The 17,374-nt window shown below is 56.5% G+C and overlaps 7 protein-coding genes across 7 annotated transcripts; 5 read left to right on the top strand and 2 right to left on the bottom strand.

Annotated features, from left to right (window-relative positions):
* Positions 1–2,024: 2,024 nt before the first annotated feature.
* Positions 2,025–3,491, bottom strand: B0I36DRAFT_352616 (heterokaryon incompatibility protein-domain-containing protein; the record flags this gene model as incomplete). Its single annotated transcript, XM_046157126.1, has 3 exons — positions 2,025–2,197; positions 2,299–2,953; positions 3,267–3,491. 3 exons carry the CDS (start codon positions 3,489–3,491, stop codon positions 2,025–2,027), a joined length of 1,053 nt encoding a protein of 350 aa, XP_046007923.1.
* A 1,034-nt stretch (positions 3,492–4,525) lies between these two features.
* On the top strand, positions 4,526–6,342 carry B0I36DRAFT_415609 (cyclohexanone 1,2-monooxygenase; the record flags this gene model as incomplete). The annotated part of the gene is made up of 3 exons (XM_046162045.1): positions 4,526–5,078; positions 5,152–5,705; positions 5,768–6,342. The coding sequence occupies 3 exons, from the start codon at positions 4,526–4,528 to the stop codon at positions 6,257–6,259; spliced, it is 1,599 nt and encodes a 532-aa protein (XP_046007922.1). The 3' UTR covers positions 6,260–6,342.
* A 496-nt stretch (positions 6,343–6,838) lies between these two features.
* On the top strand, positions 6,839–9,043 carry B0I36DRAFT_331322 (MFS transporter). Its single transcript, XM_046154965.1, has 6 exons — positions 6,839–7,031; positions 7,098–7,377; positions 7,458–7,631; positions 7,748–8,070; positions 8,134–8,565; positions 8,635–9,043. Exons 1-6 carry the CDS (start codon positions 6,912–6,914, stop codon positions 8,905–8,907), a joined length of 1,602 nt encoding a protein of 533 aa, XP_046007921.1. The 5' UTR covers positions 6,839–6,911; the 3' UTR covers positions 8,908–9,043.
* Positions 9,044–9,565: 522 nt separating this feature from the next.
* Positions 9,566–11,726, top strand: B0I36DRAFT_415604 (uncharacterized protein; the record flags this gene model as incomplete). Its single annotated transcript, XM_046162044.1, has 3 exons — positions 9,566–9,627; positions 9,946–10,658; positions 10,716–11,726. 3 exons carry the CDS (start codon positions 9,566–9,568, stop codon positions 11,504–11,506), a joined length of 1,566 nt encoding a protein of 521 aa, XP_046007920.1. The 3' UTR covers positions 11,507–11,726.
* An 859-nt stretch (positions 11,727–12,585) lies between these two features.
* B0I36DRAFT_331318 (uncharacterized protein) lies at positions 12,586–13,090 on the top strand. Its single transcript, XM_046154964.1, has one exon. It carries the CDS (start codon positions 12,626–12,628, stop codon positions 12,842–12,844), a length of 219 nt encoding a protein of 72 aa, XP_046007919.1. The 5' UTR covers positions 12,586–12,625; the 3' UTR covers positions 12,845–13,090.
* Positions 13,091–13,573: 483 nt separating this feature from the next.
* On the top strand, positions 13,574–15,435 carry B0I36DRAFT_386968 (uncharacterized protein). The gene is made up of 4 exons (XM_046161130.1): positions 13,574–13,701; positions 13,786–14,319; positions 14,380–14,514; positions 14,584–15,435. The coding sequence occupies exons 1-4, from the start codon at positions 13,645–13,647 to the stop codon at positions 15,331–15,333; spliced, it is 1,476 nt and encodes a 491-aa protein (XP_046007918.1). The 5' UTR covers positions 13,574–13,644; the 3' UTR covers positions 15,334–15,435.
* B0I36DRAFT_250460 (NADP-dependent oxidoreductase domain-containing protein) lies at positions 15,427–16,740 on the bottom strand (the record flags this gene model as incomplete). The annotated part of the gene is made up of 4 exons (XM_046150542.1): positions 15,427–15,783; positions 15,867–16,022; positions 16,091–16,450; positions 16,516–16,740. 4 exons carry the CDS (start codon positions 16,738–16,740, stop codon positions 15,427–15,429), a joined length of 1,098 nt encoding a protein of 365 aa, XP_046007917.1.
* Positions 16,741–17,374: the final 634 nt, after the last annotated feature.

Genomic DNA, 17,374 nt, shown 5'->3' with positions numbered 1-17,374 from the left:
CTGGAGAGTGGCGTTCGACACATCACACAAAATAATGATCGCCTGGTGTAGTCCGTACATGCGATAACCGGCCAGCCATGTTGTTATCCTCACCCATGGATTTTGCGCCACAAGGAGATACTGGGGCTTGAATCCTTCTCCTCGTCCCGCTTCACAGAAGGGCGAAGGGTCGCCTACACCACGCTCGAAACCTTATTTGCAGAGAAACCTATGACTTCTGCGTACCGGGGCAGTCCCCGAATGTCTCACATGCCGGAGGCAGACTAGTGTGGGTGACCCAAGGGCGCGAAGGATACGCGCTAATATTGACGGGCTGTGTGGCTACCAAAGACCCTGGCGCCACAATATTACACTCGACCACACTCGACCACAGCCTACAGGGACAGCCTCCTGCTCACTACCTTCGGTCGTCGTCATCTCCGAACTGTTACTAAACTCTGTACCACCGCTACCTGCACCAGCGGCGCTGGCTCCGAGTGAGCAGACTACACCGACTCGCTCCACTCGCAGTGCGTAATCAATTAGGACATTATATCCTCCACCTTCGCCTGGTGCATCAAGATCCAACCCCCCTCTAGTGCTTATTTGTCATCGTGGCTGCTCGCAGCGGGTCCAGTGGAGCCCAGATCTCTATATTTGGTCTGGGCGGTTGCTGCATAATTGGCTGCATGGCGTGAGCATTCCCATGAACTTTCGCCATGCACTAAGTCAGTTCTAGACTCGGACCCAGGAACAAATCTAGCACGAGGTATTCCTTGACCGCAATGTACGTTCGCAATCACTCGGTTGTTGTTTTCAAGGTTACCTTAAGGTAGTAACTATTAACGTAATCCACTTATAGTAAAATCGGGTGGTTGCTGAGGAGCAACCGGTCGGCCGAAGAGTCTCGACGCTGCAGCCGCCCAGAGCCATGACGACCCTCTAATACACGATTGTAACTCAGCATATCCTCAACATAAGGTCGATCATTGTCTTGGGGTGGTATTGGCAGGCCGGGGCGCGGCAAGCCGTACGCGTCCCGGTACCCGTCTGGATATGGTCCCGTCCGTGCGTCGAGAACGTCGTGAGGAAGTTGTTCCAGGCTTCGGCTTCGATCATAATCGGGGGCATAAGGCAGGGGATCTGAAATCCCCGGGCTGCTTCTGGTGCTTCTGGCGTCGCCGTCGGTGGCGGTGATAGACCAGCGACGACTGGTTGCAGCTGTAGCGAGAAGATGTCAGCTGAGCGTTCCTGGAGACGAATTCGGGGGTTTTGCAAAGGCCACGATGGGCGGGCCAACACACGCCATTTCCCTTTCCGATCCCGGAGACATTATTTTGACTGATGACACTTCGAGCATGCAAATCTACTTACAAACTGGGAGTGGTTGCGCTGAGAGAGCAGCATCAAGTGGTTGTACGGCATTCCGGCCATCAAAGGACAAATCGGTCACCTTTGATCGCATGTTCGGCTGACTGGAGACGCTCGCTAGCTCGTGCCGGCTCGAATGGCGCATCATACGTAGCATTGCCCTATGTACATTACCGCTCCCGGGGTCGCCATTTGGGCATGGCGCGGGCGGCGCCTGCGGATGATGGATAGTGACCAAGGGATCCTTGGGGCGGCTTGATGGAATCTGCCTTTTCTGTTGACCGGCGACTTTTATACCTTTGGTGGTGGCCCGGCGGACCACAGATGCTCCAGGTTCCAATGGCTGACCGTATATATAAACCTGACCGTTTATATAAACAGAAATGCCCGGGGCTGGATGGAGAATACTTGTTGTCACATGATTCTGCACAGCCGGCCTGACCGCAGGCCGACTTTGTGGGTGTTGTCTCGGCAAGCCTTGGTTCGGGTGCCCATGTGCTTGTTGCATGCCCCGGTCTTGGCCCATGTCAGCCTGTAGCTGTGTCTGGCGTGTTTCTCGGTCGCCCATGACTGGCGGTCGCGCCCGTCGACGGTCACCGACGAGAGGGCCATAGTCAGGAAGTACTGGATGTGGTGGTGGCAGCGACGGTGGCATTGATGGGGCGTCCCTGAGATCATCCAGAGTGACTACGAAATTTGGCGCGTAGTTGGCAATAGCCGGTGAACATGGCTGTGGTATTGGCGTTGATTGGGGAGCAGCTGGATATGGCGCCCCGTGGTGGCGGCACGGAGGTACCGGAAATGAAGACCGACGGTGTAAAGGCACTTGAGCTGGATTGCCTGTCAGCTGTTTGCGAATCTGGTCGAGTTTAAAGGCCCGCTCGGCTCTCTGTAGAGCAAGCTGGCGGCCTCCCGCGAAACGGCTGGCGCAGTCGTCCCCCAGGATACCTCGCAGACAGTTGTAGAGATCTTCGGGATATTTTGTCTGTCGGTCGCCGATCCACGACAGCCGCTGCTCGATGTCGAAAGATTGGAACGGATACCCGCGCAAGGCGTTGGGCGGAATAGAAGTACGCCTGACTATGAGGTCCTCGAGGGAGTCCTTGTCGCCCAGACAGTCACCGCTGCGATTGAAGAACAAGACGCAGCGGGGCGCAAGAAGCTCTTGCAAGGTCCATCCTCTGGTCCACCATCGGCTGTGCGGCAGGTCGTGGATTGATGTGACGTCCGTGAGGTAGGCGTAACACACGCTAGACTTGTGGTACCACTCGTACATGGAGTTTATTGCGCCGTGGTGCTCCTCCTCGTTGGTCTTGTCGATGCAGCAGCTGTCGATCCAAAAGTGTCGTAATCCGTCCTTGGCTGCTCGCTTTCCACAGAAGGCGATTTTGCGCCAACCTTTTTTGGACTTTCGGCGGGATTCCCGATCTCTGATGTCTTCAAAGGTGACTTCCTGGCCGTCCTCCCAGGTGTGTGACAAGATGGCGTAGGGGGGGATCTCAGACGCGTCATAGTCTTTCGTGTGCGCAATACCGAGATTGCCGTGGTGTTCGAGGAGGCGCATGTCGAGTCGGGAGAGTTGCAACGTGCTAAATCGGTCAACCTAGTCGCGTTTGAGGTGACGTCGCATGGCGTCGCATGTATCATGAAGAACGAAATGACTGGAGAGAATGAGAAGCAGGAAGATATCTGGGACAACCACCGCAGAATCGCGAGGCTCTCAGCCGCAAATGTATGCAAACGGTGGGGTCAAAGCTGTCAGCTCCACGTCACCCGAGCATGCATATTGCAGGGGCTTGGCAAGGCAGACTGATAACGAGCTGGCAGGGCATTCCAGGGAGTGCTCTGTTTGGCAATCTTTTTGCGACTTAGGTAAGCCCTAGCACTCCCATCACAGACGACTTCGTATCTCACACCCACGGCGGAAAACACAGATCGCCCAACTCCAGAACCAGTGCGCGACGATCCTTGTGCGCAAACTTAACTCGCGGTGTTGGATCTGCTGCCAGATGGCCGCTCTGGTGTTCAGCCTCTTGCATACTCCCGTGACTAATGTACTGATGGAGCTCCGTGCTCACGATATCCTCCACTACAGCCAGCTCCTGTCCGTAGGAGCCGTCACCGCTCTCGATGCTGGGCATGTCATCGCCACTGTCATGTAGGCGCGCGACACCCGAGATGCCGTCCCCGGAGGCATATTCCCCTTGCCTCGCCCAGTATGCGCACCGCAGCAAATTAACGTGATCCGTAATCCGGAGATGTTTTACCGAAGCTGGAATATTCCAGCCATCATCTGAGCCTGAAACGCCAGCATCCGCTCAAGTTCGACGTCTTGAGCGAGAGTGCATGTCGAGACAGACCGCAATCGAGGATGCTCGGGCTGAGCACATTCGCGGGCGTAATTGAGGGTGTAGGGCGTGGCAGCGCTGGTTCCGCCTCCTGTACGCTGCCGCAGGAAGGGGAGGACGGATTCGACGATGATGGAAGCGGCGGGCAAGGAACGGTTTGCTTGAGTGTGATGTCCTCTAACGTGTAGTCGAATTGCGCCGAGGCGGAAGAAGGGGAGGAGCTCGTGATATGGTGTCAGGCTGCTGATGCGCACGCTCTTCAGGCGCACATGTGTTCTGCTCTGTTGCTGCTGGGGCTGGTGCTTTTGCCCCTGTCCTTGTTGTGATGGGCTTGATGGTGTGTTTGTCTGGAATCGATCTCCACCCTGCTGTCATGAACTCGTACCAGACCACTTTCGTCCCACGTGTGATGATCGTCTTCACCCCCGGTGCGCTAGCCGGCAGCTATGCCGGGCCTCCACGGGGACGGGGTGAAAGTACGGGTTGCCCAAAGAGGCAATTTAGGCGTTGTGGAGAACGGCATCGCTGGCACAGAAGTTCATGACTGATTGTCTTGCTCAGTGCATGTCGGATCAAGGTTATTGGAGAGATAAGAGTGGTGGCATAGCCACGGAAAATAAGTTTCTCGGCCCAATCTGTACAGATTGGCGCAGTCTGGTCGCAGATCAAAGAGGTCGACACGAACTGAAATTTAAAGATCTTACTCCAGATAGACTTCTCTTCTTTTTGAAGTTCCTCATTCGCAAATCGGTTTGCATTTATCATTTGTCCCACAAGCCGTCAAACTACCACACTTTGCCTCTCAGCACTGCGGTCACGCCACCATCATGTCGGCAGACACAGACGTCCTCATCATTGGCGGCGGCATGTCGGGCATAGGCCTGGCCGCCCAGCTGTGCCGCCACTACGCCTCGAGCGCCACGCGCTTCGAGATCTATGAGAAGACGGCCGACATTGGTGGCACGTGGGCCATCAACACGTACCCGGGCTGCGGCGTCGACGTGCCGAGCCAATTCTACTCGTACTCGTTTGCCCTCAATCCGAACTGGAGCCGAAAATTCACCATGCAGGACGAGATCCTCGACTACTTCCACCGCGTGGCGGCGCAGTACGGCCTGCCGCGGCACACGAGGCTGCAGTGCATGGTCGAGCGGGCGGTCTGGGACCAGCGGAGGATGATCTGGATCGTCACGATCCGGGATCTCGCGGCCAAGAGGACGTTTCAGCGCACCTGCAGGGCGCTGGTCTCGGCGGTCGGCGCGCTGAGCGTGCCGAAGAAGTGCGATATCCCTGGGTATGACGACTTTCAGGGCAGGCTCTTTCACTCGGCGCGGTGGGACCACGAGTTTGACCACGCTGGGAAGGATATCTTGGTTCTCGGTGAGTTGTCTTGCGAAATATTCTGTCTGGAGCCTTTGGTAGTGATTGACCCCAGCTAACCTCAACATCACAGGCAACGGCTGCAGCGCCACGCAGTTTGTCCCCGTCGTCGCCCAGACTGCCAACCGCGTCGTCCAAGTCGCCCGCCAGCCACACTGGCTCCTGGAGCGCCCAAATCCGACGTACTCGCGGGCTTTCCAGCTCTTCATGCGTGTCCCGGGAGTGATGCGACTCCTGCGGGCTAAGATATATGCCGAGCTCGAGGCCGAGTGGACCATGTTTGAGACGGACACGGGCATCGAGGCGCGGAAGAAGCTAGGCGAGGCGTCGAAGAAGTACATCCGTGAGAACGCGCCGCCCGAGTATGTCGACGCGCTGATTCCGAAATTTGAAGTTGGGTGCAAGCGGCGGGTGTTTGACACGGGGTATCTCGAGTGTCTGCATCGCAAGAATGTCGAGCTTGTGTCGGATGATGGGGTTGAGCGAATCACCAAGACGGGCGTGGTCTTTCGGTCTGGGAGGACACTGGATGTCGATGCCATTGTGCTTGCCACGGGCTTCGAGACGACAACGCTCTTGTCACCACTTGACATCGTTGGCAAGGGCGGAGTCACCATAACCCAGCACGTACGTCCAGCAATTACCGCTCTCTCGAGGTTAGTGAGAACTAACATTTGGATTATTGGCAGTGGGACAAACACAACCAGGGTTTTCCGCAGGCCTACTACGGCACCTGCATCGCCGGCTTCCCCAACTTCTTCGTCATGATGGGACCCAACACAGTCAACGGCCATCTCTCCGTCATCTACTCGAGCGAGTGCCAGATCAACTTCACTCTGCGCATGCTCGACCCCATCTTGCGCTCTCCCGAGCACAAAGTGGCGGCCGTCGAGATCAGGCAGGAGGCCGAGACAGCGGAGAACGCGTGGATCCAGGACCGGGCGAGACAGCTCGTCTGGTCCACGGGGTGTACTAACTGGTATGTCGAGCCCAAAACGGCCAAGAACCTGATGGTATACCCGCACTGGCAGTGGCACTACTGGCTGCGCAGCATCTTTATCCCCAGGAAGGATGTAGTCTATATGTCGAGGGACGGCAAGGAGATTCTGGGCGCCGTGACAGTGTGGTGGATGATTATGTCTGCAGTCATGTACTTTGTCAGGCCGCTTCTTGCTGTGTAGACCTTCAGACTAAGTAGACAGCATCGTTGAGAGCTTATTTGCACATTATCCTCCCACTCAAGAGTAGCCTCATGACATGCCGGCTAGAGTTGAAGCAATTGTAGGGTAATGTTGTCTATGACAATCGATGGTTTTGGGAACTCTAGCCAAGTCTAGCTTGATTACATCTGCATGATTACAGACCACAAGCAGATGTGTCCAACGATGGTCTCGTTCGAGGGGCTGGCCACGCGTGTTGGAGAACATGGCGCGCTGCCTAAGTTGCTGAATGCGGCAATTCAGCCTGTTTTGCCCAAAACAGTATCCCCGCTCATAGTGACGGCACTCTTAGCTCCTCCATAGTGGACTCGCGGGGAAACACGACTGCCGGTTTTCTGGGGAAAAGCGGGTTGCGCGGGGTAAGCGTGGTCTTGGTGGAAATAGCCGGGGACTTTGTGTGTCGCTGGATGGCCGGCATGGATCGGCGTCAGGGAGCCGAGTCAAGCTTTGATGTCGATCGCTGTATAAAAGGAGAGAGTGTGCACCGACCTGTTGACGTTTCTCGATGGCACGATCTTGTCTTCTCCTCGTCAGAGATATCCATTCTCGACGAACATTGATTGTATTTCATCACCCACATCAACCTTCAGCGCTCGACTGAGTACCAAAAAACATGGGCCTGTTTGGCAATGAGGCCAAGAAGGCCAAGTACCTTGGCGGTTCTGGCCATGCTCTTACCGTGTGGATCTCGCTTGCCGCCAGCACGGTGCTTATCTTCTACGGCTACGACCAGGTCTGTTCCCTTGAGATCGTGTGTATCTGTTCATGGCCAGATGACTGATACTTGTCGTGCGCACAGGGCGTCTTTGGCAATGTCCTCGTCAAGCAAGACTTCCTCGATACGGTTGGCAACCCAGACGCCGCCCAACAGGGTACTATGACTAGTGTTTACAATCTCGGTTGCTTCGCCGGTGCTCTCTCGACTCTATGGTTCGGTGACAAGTTGGGTCGTCCAAAAACTCTGATCGTCGGAAGCTCCGTTATCGCTATAGGCGCTGTCATACAAGCCTCGGTGTACTCCGCTGCGCAGATGTATGTCGGCCGTGTCGTCGCTGGGCTCGGAACAGGCATGAATACAGGTGAGTCACAGTGGAGAACCGTCTCCACTGCAATCGATTTCGCTGGCTGGCATCTGGCTAACAAGTGAACACAAAATCAGCCACTGCCGGAGTTTGGCAAAGCGAGACGTCAAAAGCACGAAGCCGGGGCAAATTGATCATTATTCAAATGGCCAATTGTATAACTGGCTTCGCAATTTCCAATTGGTTAACGTTAGGATTCTCATTTGCGCCTGGAAGTGTTTCGTGGCGGTTCCCACTGGCGTTCCAGATATGTGAGTTCGCCCCCCCCCCCCTTCTCCCCACCTTTCCCGAACGCCCTGGACGACACAGTAGTGGCGAATGAGAGCACAAGAAAGACGATGTGGGAGCTGACTTGTGGCAAAATTAGTCTTCTCCTTCCTCATCTGCCTCATGTGCCCATTCTTACCCGATTCTCCACGCCTTCTCATTCGTAAAGGTCGCTACGATGAGGCGTGCGAGGTTTTGGCTGCACTCGAGGGTAATGGCGCCACGCCAGAGTCCTCTTCCGTCCGGACGCAGTTCTCCATCATCAAAAGCGTCTTGGATACCGAGTACGCGGTCCAGTATACGTGGTGGGAGCTATTTACGGGTAGAGGTCCTGCTGGTGTAGTCCGCCGGATGATTCTCGGCGCTTGGATGCAGGCGATGAACCAAATCAGTGGCATCAACGTAACTTCCTATTATATGACTGTAAGTTCTGTCACCTCTCCTTACTGGTCAACCCGGACATCCAAACCTGACATCAGTCGTCAGTATGTTTTCATCCACGCTATCGGCATTAACGAGCTTCTGGCACGCATCCTCGCTGCCGCTGGCTCCATGGATTACTTGCTCTTCTCGTTTCTGGCGTACTTCGTCATCGAACGCTACGGCCGGCGGAAAGTCATGATGGTCTCTGCCACATGCTGCGCCCTATGTTGGACTATTATTGCCATCGCTTTGGGCCTTTCGGAGACTGGCCGAGGCGATCCTTATAAGCTGGGCATCGTCGCCGTATCGTTTTTCTTCGTCTTCTTCGCCTCCTTCGCGATGGGTGTTTTGGGTGTTCCGTGGCTCTACCCGACCGAAATCAACGCCCTGGCGTTCCGGGCAAAGGGAGCAAGTCTGGCGATGGCTACGAATTGGATTTTCAATTACATGGTGGCTCAAATCACGCCTCCAGGCATCGAGAATCTCGGGTATAAGGTGAGAGGCAGCCTTCTTGAAGCTCGTGATGGACCGAAATTTCGATTTTCGAACTAACAACATGAAAAGTTCTGGATCGTCTGGGCAGTAATCTGCGCCAGCTTCGTGCCAACGACGTACTTCTTCTACCCAGAGACTGCCAACCGAACGCTCGAGGACATTGATCGCTTCTTTGCGGACAACCACAATGTCTTTGTGTTCCGTAACAAGTTGGCAACTCAACTCGCCCGCCCCACTATATACGAGGAGGCAGACAATGAAGTAGCGCACCGGATGGATGCTAAGCAAATGCAGGAAACTAGTGACGAGAAGCTACGTCCAGTTGCGTCGCACCGGTCTTGATGGGTGTCAGTGATTGGGACCATAGATGCCTTCCGGGTCTGGGAAGATACGCTGAGCACAACATGCCTACTGTAGGCGCGCATGATAGTGGTCGAGGAATTGAAGCAAGCTAATCGAGCATCTTTGAACATTTACTCGTGAATGACTGGCTTTTGATGCGCAAGTCAGAACACAGTAGATTTGCGGGGAAGGCCCACGTCCAGGTCGCTAGATCCGGGGCCGTGTGTAAGGCAGCAGATGCGGGGTTAATGTGGACCCACAACGGATGTCTTCCGCAGCCACCGTGTACATATATGCTCGTTTTCCACTGCATCTCGACGAGCTCCCCTCGCCCCGAGAACAAGCTGTCGACGCAGAGACCCTTTCCGAAACTGGTACAGATACGTCTCGCCATCGGCCGCACAGCGCCGAGTGAATAAATGCGTCTCCTCACGTCCGGCAGTCATGTCGTCTACTCCTGACGAACGGCCGGCGAAGGTCACCCGAAGATCGCGGCGTGGCTGGTGAGTAGCCGTCAGATATCCACATACCCGTTTGACTGGTCAGGCTAATCACCACCAGTGCGTACTGCCGCAAGCGCAGGATCAAGTGTGACGAGCAGCTTCCGTCATGCGGTGAGTGCTCGAGGACGGGGAGGCGCTGTGACTCGACCACGGGCATGTTCCGCCTCCACCGAGCTTCCTTTTCCAGTGAGCTTCCACGGTCAGCGACGTCACCCGAGTTAGCGACCCCAGCCATCCAGCGGAGGGCCACGGTTGTTGGCTCGTCAAGGTCAAGCACGACGACGACGGAGAACTCGTGGATCAGGCTGCCACCCATCGACTCGCCTCCGCTGCAGGCTGGACCACACACCACGTCATCGGAGGTGGTATGTGGTGCCAGCAAAAGCAGTCGGAGGCGCAAGTCTTTTGGTTCAACGCAAGTTCGCGGCCCTACTTCAAATCATGGCCTGCCTGATCGAGACAAGAGCAACGAAAATGCGGTGCAAGATATGCAAGTTCAAGACGAAGGCCAACTAGAATATCGACCCTCGATCAGACCATCGACAGAGAATGTTCCCCTGCACATACCCTCTTTCAGTCGGCAGAACACCTCATCTACCCCTCAGCCTCTGAACTCACCTCATGAAAGTGAGGAAGAGGACCGTGAGGTGAGCTTCTTCCTCAGACACTTCTCCGAGGCAGCCGGACGGTGGATGGACCTCTTTGACCTCGACTGCTACTACAGTCGTCAGGTGCCCGTCTTGGCTCGTAGCAATCCTCTTGTCAAGTACGCAGCCTGTGCTCTGGCGGCGAAGCAGCTCGGCCGCGTTAACGGGCGCAAGGCAGTCTTTGGCGGACTTTCCCACAGACTCGCCAGCATGGAGACGTGGCCGCGCAGCGACACCAGCGCATCCGACTACATGTGGTACGGCATGAAGTACTATGACAAGAGCATCTCGCTGCTCATGCAGGCCATCTCAGACGAGGATGGCAACACCGGGGGGGCTAGGCGTGACGACTATAACCGGAGATACGATGACGAGACAATCGTCGCGGCGACGATCCTGTGTATCTACGAGTTCCTGAGCGCCACCACGACGGGCTGGTCGAGACATCTTGACGGGACGCAGTCGCTGCTCAGGCTGACGAACCAGGAGCTATTGTTTCAATTCCAGCCATCGCCGCGGCCTGCTGCTGCCGCGCCGACACCGCCCAAGGCACTCAGGGCTGCGTTTTGGAACTTTGCTCGACAGGACTTTCTGGCATCAAGTGAGTTGTATTTCTCATTCTAGTGCGTCAAATGGCATCAACTAAGTAACTGTGCAGTCATCTCTTGCAAACACACGCGACTTAATATCAACGATCTCGAGATGTGGCGAGCAATGGGCCTCTCGCTGGACGAGATGGGCCTCGTCTCGATGCTGGATGCCGATCCTCCGCTCCGAGATGACATGGTAGCTAACACGCTGGTCTGGCTGTTGTGTAAGATTGGCAACTTTATCGCGTCGGATGAGGAACAGGAACAGGCAGAGGGCGATTGCGCTGCTGCTGCAGGTGGGCTGGGAAGCAGAAGTCTCCACGACACATGGCGGATGCTTGACGTAGAGCTGACGCGATGGCACGACAGCCTGCCTGACACATTCCAGCCGTCGACACAGGTCAGAGTCGCACGGCTCTCGCCCAGTTTGGATACGGAGACATGGTACAGCAACAGCATGTGCGCGTCGACGATGCAGTCATATCACATGGCGCGGATGCTCATGCTGCTGCACCGACCGCCAGAGCTGCTGCTGCTCCTTGATGCGAGCAATGACACTGCTTCAAGCGGGAGCCACCCCAGAGCACCTCGTAGACATCGGCAGGATCTCCTGTCTACGTACAAGACCATGCAGACGCAGCTATTCGGCCACGCGGTGCATATCTGCTCGATTGCCCTAGGCAGGCCGGACGACTCGACGAGGATCCACATGCTGCAACCGCTGTACTACTCTGGGCGATGCATGTCAGACCGGCGGGACCAGAAGGTGGTCAGGGAGCTGATCGAGGACATTGAACGAGACACGGGTTGGGCGACGGGATACAGGGTTGAGCAGCTTGTGCAGGAGTGGGCAGTGTGAAGAGACTGAACCGCTCCTGGTGCTGTTATGAGTGTCCTGGTCGAGACTCGGCCATTCCTCACCCTGTCCGAGACCGCCTTGGCTCCCTGTCTCACCCAAGCGCACCAGCTCCCATACGCTGACGTTTGACGGAGGCCTTTTGGAGGGACTTCCAGGATGAATATGACCTACGAGACGAGGCCATCTACGCCGACGGCTATCGCCCTTCGCGCAACACCGAGATTGAGACTTCTTCTCAGCTCGAAACGTCTTCTTCGCAGGAGGAAGATGTTCACGTGCATGGGTGCGGTAGCGATGACGAGGGCACGGGCAAGGCACAAATCAAAATGGGACAGGATCCTCGCACCGTTTCGCCGGACGACACCCCCATGCGGAATGACAGCAGCCGTCCCGATGAAGCACAGACCTAGCAGGTGAAGAGCCCCAAGAACGACGCCGTCTATCCTACCCCTCGTCCGTCCGAGAGTCCGGCCACGCGTCCGGAGGGCCCAGGCGCTTGATGGGTCGGGTTTTCGGTGGTGGCGACCAAAGTGCTGCCCATGTACACTACTAAAAAGCAAGACGCAGCATTGAGGCTTTGGCGATTTGGCGGTTGATCCAGTGGATGACACAGTGGCTGCTTTGGTGGACTGGTGGCATCATCCCAGGAACGCAGCGACAGCTCACGACACGGCATCTGTCACAGTCTTGGAGTCTGGTCACCGTGCGAAGAAATTGTACTTGTAGTGTTCCTGCAGAAAGAAATAGACAGAGCTCACGTAATTGATACCTCCTTCCCAATGTCTGCCTTTGTCCATCCCGTGATAGAGGCACGCGAGAATTATCCAGGCTCCCAGACCAGGCTATCTTGCTCCAGATCTAATCTTCGCCGCGTGCCCTTACTGCCACGCCAGCACAGTTGCCAAGGGCGTCGTTGTGGAGGCTCGCCAGACAGGAAAGCTTTGCGTCGAAGTACGTTGCATCTCCTCTCTACGGCTTTGTTCGCTATCCAGGACATCCGCCTCGGCCTGAGAAATTGTTGGCGTGCGAATGGCTCACCAGAAACCAGCCTTGGAGAGGACTTGACCAGCAAGTGCCTGGCCACTGCGCTGGAATCATGAAGCTGGAACCAAAACAATAATGCGGGCGCCAGTCTTTGTCCTGTTTGCTGTTGGTCCCGCATGCGCTGGTGCTGACTATCTCAGATGTCCGGCAAGAGCACCACTTCCGGGTTCATCCTGTGATGACGCTTGCGAGGCCCTGGTTCAACCGCCCTGGCGGCGGTGTTTAGGCGGTGCCCCATGCACTAGAATGGGGCTTGGATCAGCGCCGAAACTACTGAGGGACCCAAGATACTGAGGAGGGACCCAAGAGCAGTGTTTTCGTGGGGTGCACACCTCAGGATGAAGACATGCACCCGTGAACCATGACACTCATGCCAGGGCGACCAGCCATTGTTGCAGGCCGCCTTTGGCAAGCCCTCTGCACTCTGGCACCATCTTATGGCTGTCCCCTACCATTCATTCCATATGGAGTTTTAATATCTTCTGTGGGGGAAGATGCTGCAGGTCATGCCGTCGACGGCCTTGATCGGCAGAAACCAACCACGGTGGCGATGTGGGCTCGTGATGGTGGCTGCCGCAAGGCAAGGACCAACATGACGCACGACTAGCGCATGAACTCATTCTGATCTCGATAGCACGGCACCACATGCACCAGCGGGCTCCGTGCTCATATTCCTAATGGAGCAAGCCGCGGAGAGTGAACATGACCATGCTCATTGCTGACCTGAGCCCTATGCAGCGGACCCTGGTTGCATGCCGAACTATGGTTATCTATAATTGGAAAGGCGGACTATTATAGCTTCTGAGAACCCTGCCGGTGTGGGTGTATGGGTCCCTGTTGGCGTGTTCGTGATGAAGCCCTGCGCGCGCCCTACAGTTGTCAATGGCTGCCGGTAGTTCTGCTCCAAGTGGGGGGACTCGGCCACCTCATAAGGCACGGCGATAGCCGCTATTTCCGTGGGGCCTTAATCAGCCCCTGTCCAGCTTTTTGGTCTTTTTTATACGTCGTCGCCAGGTCCATCAAGTTCGCTTCTCGCCAACCTGATCAGCTTGCTCGAGCGTGATCAGTCTGTATCTACCTCTAGACTCTCCGCCATGGTTGGAATCCCCCGGAGTCGTGGCTGCGCGCTGTGCCTCAAGCGAGCTGTCAAGGTTTGTCACACATTTTAAATTAAAAAGAAAAGCCATTGAGGCTCGGCCGAGACTTGCGGACTGACGACTCGCCAACACCGGTAGTGCGACGAGGTACGCCCTTCATGCGGCCAATGCCGCAAGGGCGACCGCGACTGCCCTGGGTACGACCGTGGGATGATGTTTGTCGACGAGGGTCCAAGACTGCGCCGGGCCCGGAAGAAGTCGACAGCCTCCACCACGAAGAACAAGAGCCAGAGTCCTGGCACATCTCCACCTCACCTCCGCCTGAGCACCAAGGCGATGCTGGTGTCCCAGCCCCGATCCCCAAAGCTCGAGCAGTCGCAGCTTCTGGCCTCCTTTGTCGCCTCCATGTTTCCCCTGGGATCGGCGTCTGGCTCGTACATGGGCAGCTGGCTGTGGCACGTGCCCACCCAGTTTGGCCACAGCGAGGCTCTCGACTGTGCATCCATGTCGCTGGCGCTTGTCTATTTCTCCCAGCAGGACCCCACAGCCTACCACCGAGCTCAGTATGCCTATGGGCGTGCACTCCGGGCCCTGCGGTCGGCCGTGGCCAGCCCGGATACGGCTCTGTCGGCAGAGGTTGTGGCGGCTACGATGCTGCTGGGCTACTACGAGGTCAGTACATGATCGAGGAGGGGTGGATGGGTAACGTTGACAAAGGCTCACAATGCACAGACTGTGGCCAGCGTTGACAATGCATGGGTTCGGCATGCCGGCGGTGCTGCCCACCTCATCAAACTGCGTGGCCCGAGCCACTGCTACGAATCTGCATTCGAGTACTCCATGTTTCTGGCTATGCGGTCTGGCCTGGTGAGTTGGTGCCCTCATGAAACTTGACCCTGTTGCTCCCTACTGACGTGCATCTCCCCACGCGCAAAGACCACAGAAGCGTTGCTGTCCGGCACACCGACCTTTCTCGACTCTCCAGAATGGCGAGCAGTGCCCCCTGGCCTCATCGAGTTCCCCCTTCTGCCACGGTTCGCGGGACTAGGCGACGAGTTCTTCATCCTCGCCGCCCGCCTGGCCAACGTCCTCCACCAGGCCAAGCAACCTGAATGCGACGATCATAACACGTATATGGACGCGACCAAGCTCCAGGCCGACTGGATCCGGTGGTGCGAGGCCTTCACCTCGTACGAGGACGGCCTGCGGAAGCCTGTACTCGTCCACACAACGCCGCAGAACTCGCCCGGCGCGGACGTCTCGGCGGAAGCGATATACACCTACCACGACACTGCCTCGGCGACCATGATCACCACATACTTTGCGTACATGATTATGCTCAACGACCTGATGAGCCGGGTGGATCTGGCGGCGCAGAGCAGCGACCCGACAACAACAACAACAACAACAACAACAACAACAACAACAACAACAACAACAACAACAACAACAACAACAACAACAACAACAACAACAACAACAACGGCCGGCACGGATTACGGCAGGGAGAATGAATGCCTGGCACGGTCCATTGCCATGTCCGTGCCGTATTGCTGGCAGCTCGGGTACTGCGGCGTGACGACGCTGCAGACCGTGCTTGCGCTGATGAAGAATTTGCTGCCCGACGGGGAGCAGGCTTGGCTTGCGCAGTGTGTTGCCAGTGGTCAGATGGTCGCGAGGGCATAAGAATTGCTGTTACGGAATAGATTTATATTTTGGGAATACATCTACTGGCTTCCTACACGTAGCTGGTCTTCGTGCTCATGTGGCAGACCTTCTTTAGTACCCAGTAACAGCCTTGGGCCGGTATCCCGAGTCCAGTAGGGCAATCTCTTCATCGGTGAGCACCGTGTTGGCAGCAAGCACGGCCTCGTCGATGCGCGCGATGCTGTTGAGCCCGACAATCGGATTGACGCCCTTGGCGATGCACCAGGCGGTGGCGATGACGGCCATGGGCAGGCCGCGAGCCTTGGCCACCTGCTCGAGCGTGTCGACCACGTTCTTGTCCGGGTTGCCTTCGTCGGACGAGTTGACCAGGTGCCGGATCGTGACATCCGAGGCGGCACGGATCGACTCGTGGCCCTCGCGCAGGGCGTTCCAGGGGCGGCTCAGGACGCCACGGGCGAGGGGGGACCACTATGACGGCATTCTTCGTCAGTGCTGGCAGGTCATGGGAAGCCCCCCGCTAGTGAGGGGCCGATTGAGCTGGGATTACTCACAGGAATGCATCCAACCCCGGCATCGCGGCAGTAGGGCATCATCTCGCGCTCCTCCTCGCGGTACAGGAGGTTGTAGTAGTTCTGCATCGAGACGAACTGGTGCCAGCCGTGCTCCTTGGCGATGTTCTGCAGAGCCTGGAACTCCCAGGCGGGCATCTGCAAGGTCATTTGTTGTCAGTACACATGGGGCCGGTCTTGAAAACGTTAATTAGAGTTGGGCTTACCGAGCTGGCACCAATGTACCGCACCCACCCGGCCTCGACGACATCGTTCAGCGCCTTCATGATCTCCTCGCGCGGCACCTCCGGGTCCATGCGCTGGATCTGCAGCACGTCAATGTACGTGCCCAGCCGCTTCACGCTCGCCTGCACCGCGTCGAAGATGTGCTTCCGCGACAGGCCGAGGCGGTTCACCAGCCGGCCGTCATTGCTGGTCGCGTCAAAGACCGACATCTGGGGCTCCCCGGGTCCGCTGGTGGCCCAGCGGCACTTGGTCATGAGGACCACGCTCTCACGGGGGATCTTGTATGTCGAGATGGCCTTGGCGATGATTTCTTCGGAAACACCGTTCGAGTAGAGGTCGGCCTGCGTGGTGGGATGGGTCGCTGGTTAGCTGACAAAACTTAAGAGGGGACCAAGAGAGCACTGACTGTGTCCCATGTGTTGATGCCGCATTTCCAAGCGTGCTCGAGCAGTGGCAGAGCCTCGGCCTCCTCAAGGACCCAGTCTCGCCAATCCTTGTGGCCAAATGACATGGCCCCTAAAACGACCTTGGAAATCTTGAGCCCAGACTTGCCGAGGCGGTTGTACGAGATGCTCGTCTTGGGGGCCGCCGAGAACAGGCCGCTCAGGTATCCTGTCGTAGAGCCTGCCATTGTTTTCAGTGTTGATAGATGGGAGAACTTGGGTGTAGTGATGGGCTTGGAACGAGCACTGGTGTCAATATTTGCTGGAAAAATCTGCCATGGTCAATCCCAAGCCTGGCTGCCATGTAATTTGTACAAATATTGTTGCCCATACCATACGCTTAAGTCCATTCTCATGTCCGGCATCCTACCCGCGAGCGACCTTCGCATCGCCGCAAGTCACCAGAAGCGGCGAAACCATACGAGGTCGGGACATCCTACCTATTGCATGATTGCGCTTTGGCTTTTTCGGTCGGCTAGACCCTGACTCGGCTCCTGACCCCCAAGAGTGCAAGGGACCCCGACGGGTGGTGCCTGGCGAGAGTCTCGCGCTAGCCCAATGTGGTGGTAAGCCACGAGCCATGAGCCATGTTGCATGGGTGAGGATCCCTGTCAGCCAACCCCATCGTGGGAGCAAGCCACGAAGCTTGGCGTCTTGCACGGTCTTCGACCTCAATCGTCTGGCTGATACAGCACTTTGGTGATATTCAGGATTAAACAGGTGCTAGTTCAAGCAGAGGCAAGAAACATACCACAGGAAGCGAGGGCCGAAAGTCTATTGTAGAATTTTGCAGGAATAAAACCATCCACTTTTCGCACATTG

The sequence above is a fragment of the Microdochium trichocladiopsis genome, assembly GCF_020744255.1.
Source record: "Microdochium trichocladiopsis strain MPI-CAGE-CH-0230 chromosome Unknown B0I36scaffold_9, whole genome shotgun sequence".
Taxonomy (NCBI): domain Eukaryota; kingdom Fungi; phylum Ascomycota; class Sordariomycetes; order Xylariales; family Microdochiaceae; genus Microdochium; species Microdochium trichocladiopsis.
This window is presented reverse-complemented; position numbering and strand designations above follow the sequence as displayed.

Excerpts from the sequence above, each read along its gene's own strand:
- B0I36DRAFT_386968 (XM_046161130.1), top strand. The coding sequence starts at position 13,645 with ATGGTTGGAATCCCCCGGAGTCGTGGCTGCGCGCTGTGCCTCAAGCGA. Across the intron at positions 13,702-13,785 it reads GCCTCAAGCGAGCTGTCAAG|TGCGACGAGGTACGCCCTTC; the intron begins GTTTGTCACACA and ends CAACACCGGTAG. Across the intron at positions 14,320-14,379 it reads TGCTGCTGGGCTACTACGAG|ACTGTGGCCAGCGTTGACAA; the intron begins GTCAGTACATGA and ends CACAATGCACAG.
- B0I36DRAFT_331318 (XM_046154964.1), top strand. The coding sequence starts at position 12,626 with ATGCGGGCGCCAGTCTTTGTCCTGTTTGCTGTTGGTCCCGCATGCGCT.
- B0I36DRAFT_331322 (XM_046154965.1), top strand. The coding sequence starts at position 6,912 with ATGGGCCTGTTTGGCAATGAGGCCAAGAAGGCCAAGTACCTTGGCGGT. Across the intron at positions 7,378-7,457 it reads CGGAACAGGCATGAATACAG|CCACTGCCGGAGTTTGGCAA; the intron begins GTGAGTCACAGT and ends ACACAAAATCAG. Across the intron at positions 7,632-7,747 it reads CCCACTGGCGTTCCAGATAT|TCTTCTCCTTCCTCATCTGC; the intron begins GTGAGTTCGCCC and ends TGGCAAAATTAG.